Source organism: Bactrocera latifrons, unplaced genomic scaffold, assembly GCF_001853355.1.
Source record: "Bactrocera latifrons isolate USDA-ARS-PBARC rearing strain unplaced genomic scaffold, ASM185335v1 scaffold_18, whole genome shotgun sequence".
Taxonomy (NCBI): Eukaryota; Metazoa; Arthropoda; class Insecta; order Diptera; family Tephritidae; genus Bactrocera; species Bactrocera latifrons.
The window spans coordinates 2,192,737-2,202,066 of record NW_017535296.1 but is presented as its reverse complement, the minus strand read 5'-3'; the positions used below and the strand labels follow the sequence as shown (position 1 = coordinate 2,202,066).

At 36.7% G+C, this 9,330-nt stretch overlaps 1 protein-coding gene across 1 annotated transcript; it reads left to right on the top strand.

The window, feature by feature from the left end:
• Positions 1-8,242: 8,242 nt before the first annotated feature.
• LOC108967212 (cell death protein Grim) lies at positions 8,243-9,015 on the top strand. Its single transcript, XM_018930497.1, has one exon. It carries the CDS (start codon positions 8,280-8,282, stop codon positions 8,940-8,942), a length of 663 nt encoding a protein of 220 aa, XP_018786042.1. The 5' UTR covers positions 8,243-8,279; the 3' UTR covers positions 8,943-9,015.
• The last annotated feature ends 315 nt before the right edge of the window (positions 9,016-9,330 follow it).

The window sequence follows — 9,330 nt, the reverse complement described above, 5'->3', positions numbered from 1 at the left end:
TGCTCAAATTAAGGATGTTAAAGGATGTTAATATGTCTGTTCTGTTCACATAGCAAGGGTTTTAAATTCACATTTTGTATGAATATAGAGTCTTAACGAAGATAAAGTCGAGAAATACTGATACACAGATATTAGAAACTTGAGGTTTATATGAACTTTAAATAAGTTTGTATAATATGGCTCAAGTGGAGAGCGTTTCATGAGAATAAGTTTTGCAAAATTCGGTGTTGGCCAATAGCAATCAAAACCTCATCAATTTTAAAACGGAATAAATTTGAAAGGATATAACAGGTGGCAGCTATAAACTGTAGTGTTCTGATCCAAACAACTTGTTCCAAAAGCGCAGTGTGTAATCTATGTCGATTTTCGATAAATTTCGAGGATGTAATTATCAACTATAACAATCTTCCACACAAAGGCTTGGTTTTGTTACATGAATATTTCGTATTTGACGAAAACGATAAATGAGCATCTTCTTGTGGACAAAAGAAAATATTCGAAAATTTAGATTAATATCTGAGATACTTATTTCGCGTCTATATAGGCGGATGGACAAATTGACTTAATTAATTCAACTCAGCTGGTCACTTTGATAATTTATAGGTTCACTGTCATTTCTTTCAAGTATTAAAAACTTCGTGGAAAATTTTATTACTCGGTTCATTCCATAATTACAAAAAAAGGGGTAACACTCACTTATAAATCATATATGAAGTTCTTAAGATAATTTTTCGCTCATTACAAATAATTGAAAAGTCGGACAGTGAAACTATCTGAGATGTGCCGAGGAGTTTGGTTGAGACTTATGTCCGGGTGATTAATCAGTTAATTGAGAAGATTTTGAATGAGATATGTATAAATATTTCTATTATCGGTAAGATGAAGACAGGCAAGAAATTCAAAGTAAATTTAATGTCTCCAAAAGCTCACACTTAACTTCATAAAAAAACTAACTCCAAGCTTCTTAATGTGAAAGTAAACAAGACTTAAATAAAAAGACAGTACAAATTGTTTTTTTTTTTTGGCAAAATCAATTTATTTTATTGAAAATAGTCTCCTTCTGCTTCAATACAGCTTTTTGCACGGTCCGAAAGAATGTCGAACGAGTATTTTACCAGTAAGCTGGTGCAAACCTTTTGAATGGCTTCTACGTAAAGGAAGAAGTCGCACGTGCCATGTGAGGTGAATACGAGGAGCGGTTAATGGTTTAAATGTGATTTTGGTCAAATAATCGGTCACAAGCGTCGATTGATGAGACGATTCTGAGCAATTTGTGGAAAAACCCGTTCACACACCTTTTCCATTTCTATGAATTTAAATGATGACTTCGGCTGATTTTTTGATGAATTCAAGCACAGTTTCGATGAAATTTCCGCTGATCACGGATTTTGATTGGCCCACACGTTGATCGTCAATTATTTTCTCACGACCACTTTGTAAACATTGAAACCACTCGTGCACTCTGCTACGTGATAGGCAATTATCGCCATAAACTTGTTTCACCAATTGAAATGTTTCGATGAAAGTCTTACCAATTTTAAAACAAAATATAATGTTGGCTCTTTATTCCGAGCTCATTCACTTCGCTTACAATCAATGAAATGTCATGAAATTCTCACTGGACAATCGATAAAGGTAGCAAATTGTAATGCACCAGTCGACATATTGACCACCAGGGGGCGCTAGTTTCAAATAGTCCTGTTTACTTTGGAACACACCTTGTAGAGAACTTAGTTCAGAATAAGCTTATTGAAATAACTAAGGTACGGCTGAGTTCGTGTATAACAGACAATTCACAATCAAAAATTTGCAAGAGGTAAAGCCGGGCTAATACCATCTGGTACATAAGGCTTGTTAGTTATATTGGATCTTGTGCAAATTTTTACCCGCTTTTATTCATTCTGAGCACAAAGCTGCAAAATTATATTAGGTAAAAAGTCCGCAAATTTAAGATTTCGCTTATTTTCAAGCTGGAAGCGAGAACAAAATTATTATACTTCATTTTCGCCTCAGCCAAATTTCGCTTATTTTCAAGCTGGAACATAGGAATATTAGAAGAATATTTTATACCGAATTTGGCTGAGCCACTCACATTTCAACTCGTCTCATCAACAAACATTCAACCGTTGGGTGAACAAAATTATTATACTTCATAGCAACATGTTACCAGAGTATAAAAACACCGTCAGGCATCAGGAAGATATATATGTATGTTAGCTGGTTATCAAACAAGGTTTCGAAGATGTATAATGAATCGAGTTTTGGGTCGAATAACGATTGAAACGATGGAATCAGTGTAAATATGACACAGGTGTTCTAATGGATGCAGATACGCTAAAAAGATTACGATAGGGAGGTGAGTATCCTCCTTTATATTTTAAGCGATAAACGAAGGATGGACGGAAATGTTATTCTGGATCTCATTCTCATCGAGCCAAAGAAGACGCGTTATTTCATTTTATTTTGTATTTCTACCAATTTTAACATATTTATTGCTTTTTCACTTCAATTTAAGAAACTCTTACGAGAACCTATACTAGCTACAAGTAAGATTAGTTCGCTTTCTATAACAAAATAGCCTTGAATAACTAAAAAATGTTATTACAATTTAATGACTTTTCATTTTCAGTAGCCCTTCATCACCATCCAAGTTATTTCCCTTCATGCGCTTAAACAGATCATCAACTATAACCCAAGAAAACAACAAGTGTCGCAACACTTCGTACGTATGCATATGACATCATTTGGTAATTTTTGACAAATGACTATTACTGGCAATATCATCAACGGGTTTTTGTTCGCAGCCTTTATGTCTAAAGAGCGTAAGACAAAAAGTGACATTTGCATTTAGTTAAATGGTTAGCACTTTGCTGGTGGCAGAGCCGTAAAGTGCCCAGGCAAGTGTTGACGTCAAAGGCAAGTAGCCAATACCACTAGTAAGTGACTCGAAGAAATGTCAGAACTCATGTGCGCACATATGTGGTAACGGCACACACAACCAAAGTAATTTGTATGTGTATGCGTGCGTGTGTGCCTCAAGCATGACAAGTTTTTCTGCAGCGCCTTCTGCTCACGCTGTCAAAAAATTAATTTCATACTTTAAAATTTCAATTTATTTTATGCGCTTGAACGCTTACCCCTTTAAATGGGCCACACACACATACATATGCGCTGGCGCTAGTTGAGCACTTTTGTTTCTTCGTCATAATTTTTCATGTGTGAAAGTTTTTCACTTCTCTTCCGCACGAACTATTCAACATGTGTGTGCGCAAAAGCAGCCGAATGCTTGTGTGACTTACTTATATAACTCGATATCGCTGCATAATACTATATGAGTGTATGTGTGCTGCATTTGTCTAACTGTTAACGAGTGTGTGGGTGGCCAGGAGTTTTTACTGAGCGAATATGCAAACGCAAACGAGTGTAGCGCGTGACAAGTCTTTCCGCTGTAATTAATTATATGGTGTCCGTAGGGTTGATAAAATTGCATTAAAGCTCTTATATAGCTTGTATCTAAAATTCATTTCATTTTAAAAAGCGATGTAAAAAGAAATGTTAAAAATTTTATAACACCAATCTCCTAGATGTCCGCGACATTTTAGTCATACAAAATATTTAAAGTCTACTTTCCTCCGTTTCTTCTCCCAACATTTATTTCACAAAAGGAATACTTAAATCGGATATCAATCCAGCCTACTTAGCTCTCTTCAATCGTACCATCTCTTGACCATCCTTTTAATAGAGTTGCCTTTGTAACACCCCTTAGCTTAAGCATTCAATTTATTCTGCAGATTATATAGAGATATAATTATAGGTAGGCAGGAATCTGCATTTGGAATAAAATCGACTCTCGTAGCATACTCCAGGAGTTGCGACACTTTCCTTTAAACTAGTTTAGACCGATCCTTATTTTGGGATTCGACGACTTGTGCCAGAAACGGATCCCTAGCAGTTCATTCTACTCAAATATTTAGCCTGTTAGAGCCTTAGGTAATACAACGGCAGGGAAGGTTTCCGAGCACTTGTACTTTACTTATTTATACTTATTTTTTGAAAATCAATCGATTCGCTAACAGTATTGCAGAAGATCTTCACCCACCACTTACTACTTGTATAGTAGATTCACTATAATCGAAATCAGAGTAAACGGAAAATTTATTTCCTTTTTGACTGTCATTTTGCAGAATCTTTCTTACCTAAAGTACCCAGTTTTCAAGACTCTAACGATAAAATTTGCGCTTTCGGATTCTTTTATCTGGACAAGATTTTGGAGGTTTCGTCATCTAGTGGTAAACGATAGTGTCTAAGATAGAGCTCTGTTACTTTATATTAGAAGTCGCATTGTTGTTCTGTCTCGAGATGGTGATTATGTCAGCTCTTAAGAGATTTATCTTCCTAATATCTCTTCAATCTTACTGTTATTAAACGCAAGTTATACTAATTAAATGTACATCCGTACGGTCAATCAATTCTATAAGATTTTTTTGAAGACCCAAGTTAATTTCGAGGTTTTTCAAAGAATAAGAAAAATTGTTTACAAGATTTGTCAAATAATGTATTTTTTTCGGGTCTAAAGCCTTATAACAACATATTTCAGCCGAAATTACCAAGTTTAGGAACCAGTTTGTAGAAATTTAGTAAACTTAACTGAAAATTTAACCATAGCATTTAAATTCTCATTTCCCTTACTTCATTCACGCTTTAAAGCTTCCTCTATCGATTTTTCGCCTTATCCCTCAACGTTATCCGACAGCTTCTTGCTCATTAATTTAAATGCAAATCCCTAACCTTGACTTTCAACTACACACATTACTTTCAGCACACTTTAGTGCTTCCTTTAAAGCTAAGCAACTCCAACTTTTTGCACTTCACGCAGCACATGCTTATACTTACCCCAGTTTTTCTAGCAATTTCTAGCATTCAAAACCTTCAGAAATTCATTATCAAGGACGCAATCAAAAGTGGGAGCAAAATGTCAGCTCTGCTACAACAAAAACAAAGGCAACAATTGTATAAAGCAATTTAATCACTGCGCAACCTTGAGCGCTAATCGACACTGTTATTCGTAGCACACCCACAAGCTCCCGCATATCCATATGCGGGCTCATTGAGTTCCCTACAACAGCTCCATTATTCTGCACTACATCGTTTGGCTTTCACAGAAGGGAGCGACATTTTGACACTAAGAGCTCGCAACTGCATTCCATAACATTTCCGCTTCCGCCAACTGTCACACTCGCAATTGCAACTGCAATCGTTAGCGCAAGCGGTGCAGACATTCGTGTGTGGTATATGTTTGTGCGGCCCTGAGATGTGGCATGCACTTGGTAACAAGCGCTGGAATTTGCTGCAAGCTGGCGCTTATACTTTTGTTTGTGTGTGTTTGCTAAGCTCTTTTGATAGGGCAGAAGAAAAATTGCTATGCTGCAACAATTGGACTCAGTCAGCTGCAAGCTTTATGCAATCTATTTGCGGTGTGAAGAAGACATTAAGAAAGAAATATGGTTACACTTTTTGTGAGTTCTCAAGGTCGTATTAAGGGAGTGCAGCTGCATAAAAGCTGTTCAAGGTTACATACTTTAGTGATACCACAGGCACGTGCTTGATACCTCGTTGCATGTTGTAGTCGAATCGGCATAGTACCGGCAAAATGCTGCATACTGTTCTCTTTTTAATGAAGCTTGAATAAGAACCAAATACCAATATTGTGGAATTCAATGCAGCTCCATCGGTACTATGGCATAACATCTAACACCTAGGTCTAGGTTTAGTTTAAGGTATAGTTCTAGTGCCAGGTCTTAGTCTAGTTCTAGATCTAGGTTTCTGGACTGTAGGCCTAGATCTAAGTCTAGATCGAGGTCTAAGTCAAGATCTAGGTATATGGGGTGTAGGCCTAGATCTAAGTCTAGGTCCAGGCCTCGGTCTAAGTGTAGGTGTAGGTTAAGGTTAAGGTTTAGGTCTAGGTGTAGGTGTAGGTCTAGGCCTAGGTCTAGGTCTAGGTCTAGGTCTAGGTCTAGGTCTAGGTCTAGGTCTAGGTCTAGGTCTAGGTCCACGTCTCTAACTCTAGGGCTGGCTCTAGGTTTAAGTATAGGTCTAAGTTACGGTCAAATTCTTACTCTTAAATTATAGGTCCAGTTCTAGATCAAGGGGCACTACCACTACCCCACTTTCTCTTARTACTGATTTAGTTTAATTATTGAAGGGGTTCGTTAAAAATGATATAGTAATGAAAATAAATATCAACAAAACTTATTCAATATTTCACAAATACCAAATTTTTTTAAATTTCGAAATTATTTAGTCTCTTTATTTTCTTTTTTTTCATTAAATTTGAAGCAGCTAACTCAGATTACAAACAAATCTCTTTCGAATATACTCACTTTTACCCCTCATTTATTCGAATTTACTTTCGACAATATACTATATTATTGCTGTAGCAAGTTTTCGAAGTTCGAAACAGAATATACCACCACGACTTCGAGCAATATTGCTTTGGAATTTGAGAGTGAAATTTGAAATGCGTGCAACATGCTAGAGCAAAGGGGAATTTTCGAAATTCGAACAATGAGAAAACAATATATAAACAAGAGCCATTTACCTAGAAGCACAGCGAATGAAAAATCAAAGTGGGGTAGGTTTATTTGCCTGCCTTAAGCGTAAAGAGCGTTTCAACGCTGAAAAGTAGGCACTCAATTGCGGAAGTGCCCTACAAACTCAGAACAACAACTCGTTGCTGGCGCTCAAACTAAGTTTTACGAGTTTTTACACTGTGTACTCTTTAACTCAATTTTATTTTGCTTCTGAGCATTGAGCGTAAAGGTGCTAAAGCCCGCTTTCAGGTTTCCTGCTGTTGCTGCCTTTGTTGGTAGTGTTGGTTGAGGTGGTGGTTTACCCACAATTATATGAACGCGTGCGTTTGTGTGTGCATGTGCCTTCGTGGTTTGGTGGTTTATGGTGTTTGCACCACCTCTTTTCCGAACAATTTCCAAGTTTAGGGTGACTTTTGTGTTGAGCGCTCGCATTTCACTTAACACACTGACTGGCTACTGTTGCTTGCTTGCTCCTAGCGTATGCTTTGTAAGCATAGTTGTGCATGTGTGTGTTTGGTTGACTGCGTGCTGTACTGTGACTGACTGACTGCCTTGGCATGCCGTGAAAGCGGCGAATGACAACTTTTATAAAAGTCACTGCGGCAAGGATAATGCAGTCAGTCGATAGAAAGCTATTGCGACGTTAGCATACAACCTTGTGCCGCGGCAGGAACACAAAATTTAGCCAAACAGCAACAGTCATTGTACATTGTAGTGGAAGCAACAAATTCACTTGAACCTGCGTGCGTTTTTACGTAAATACGAGTGGTCACGTGACAGTGAAAAAATTCTAAGTGTTTTTGGCGCGAAATTTTATAAGGCGCTGGTTAGGTGGGATTTTTGAAATAAAAGAATTTGCATGAGAACTCAAAGTAATTTTGCTTGATTTCAAAAAGGAATTTTATAAAAAATAAAGACATTTGTAATTTATAAAAATATCGAAATTTAAGGAAAAAAAATTTTAATCAGATTATTTTATATAGTGGCTTATGGTCTAGAACTTGATATTGCAAGCGAAAATAAGCAAAATACTAAGGCAGACAAACATTTGAAACATTTTTTAAAAAGTTTACAAAATAAAAAACTTTAAAAATTCAACAACTAATATTTTTGAAAAAAAATCAAACTTAAATAGCGTTACGGCAAGAAACTGTATATAATATAACTAAAATATTAATGGAATCTTCAAAGTTGGAAAAAATTAGAAAAAATACACCAACAACATTAAATGAAAAGTAAACAATAAAAAATATTGAAAAATGGATTTAAGAAAATGAGAACTTAACTTTTAATAAAATATAAGAAATACAGTGACTGAAATACTTTATGTGATTGGATGGGAACCTAAAAATTATAGCAAATTCAAATATTTATGCATAATATGATAATAAATTAAAAGTGAAACATTACTTAACAAAAATATTAATAATTGGCGAGAGAATAATAAAATCAACCAAATTAGAAGAAAATTTCATTCAATTAATCAAAATTTAAATTGAAACACGTATAAGTAATACAAAATATATTGCTCGAAATTGTGAAGACTGCAAATTTTTTAAAAAGGGAAATAAAAACTGATTTATATTAAAAAAAAGTAACCACAAGATTTAAATAAGTTGAGACAATTAAAAATAAAATTTAATTAAAAAGAGAAATTAATTAAACAAAAACCCAAACACAATCAACAACATGGCCATCGCTTACTTTATACCCGACCAAATCAAGCTGCTGGCGGCCAGCAGTGCCAACAACAGTCACACCAGTACGAATAGCGGTGGCGGTGTTGGCGTCGGCAACACGAACCCAGCCGCAACAGCCGCGCCAGAACCAGCAGCGACAGCAGCAGCGCACAGTCCGAGCGGCGGACAACCGCATGCCACACATCATCACCACAACAGCAATAACAATTTTCGCGCCAACATCACCATACCGCTGAGTGCCTACAGCGCATCAGCTGCACAAACGGACACCGGTTGCTGGGATTTGTTAACGCAAATATTCTGTCATGCTTTGCGTTTTTGCCACCAATCCGAACGGCATCCGACTGTAATACAAATCTCAGTGGAAATCAGTCAAGGCGATGCGACGGGCGCCACAACGGTGCAAGTAGGTGCGGCGGCGCTGCCAGTGGAACAGCCGCGCGAGCAACAACAGCAGACAGTGTCGCCGACGTTAGTGGGGCATACGACAGCGGTGCCACAAAACGCGGCAACACAAAATGTGACAACTGGAAATGTGTCTGCACCCAGCGTGGCACGACCGACGGTGTCAAGCGCTGAGGCAGCGGCGCCGATTGTGAATAGCAGAAATCTGGAGCCCGGCACGCATAAGCCGGCGGCGAGCAGGCGTTAAGACTACTGAGGTATTCAAGGTTGGAAGTGTGCTCGAAAGTTTTGATTGAAATTCGAAAATGAAATCGAATTTTCTGCACTGCCTTGTAACTGCAACTAAGCAACGAATGAAGCTCCAGTGGGAGCACTTTGTAAAAGACCATCATTAAGCTCATTCAAAGCGCATTGTGATTCCATGGAAGGTGACGCATACTTTGCAACAAAAAATTTTAATTTTTTATAAAAAGAAGAAAATTTAAAATTTGTGACTTTTTTTTAATCTTTTGAAGGAATCAATATTAAAATTTTTTAAAAAAGTTACTTAAAAACATATTTTGAAAATAATAATTAGAATTATTTTAACAGAAAATAAAAACAATATTTTGATATTTAAATTTTTTTTTAATCCT

Excerpts from the sequence above, each read along its gene's own strand:
- LOC108967212 (XM_018930497.1), top strand. The coding sequence starts at position 8,280 with ATGGCCATCGCTTACTTTATACCCGACCAAATCAAGCTGCTGGCGGCC.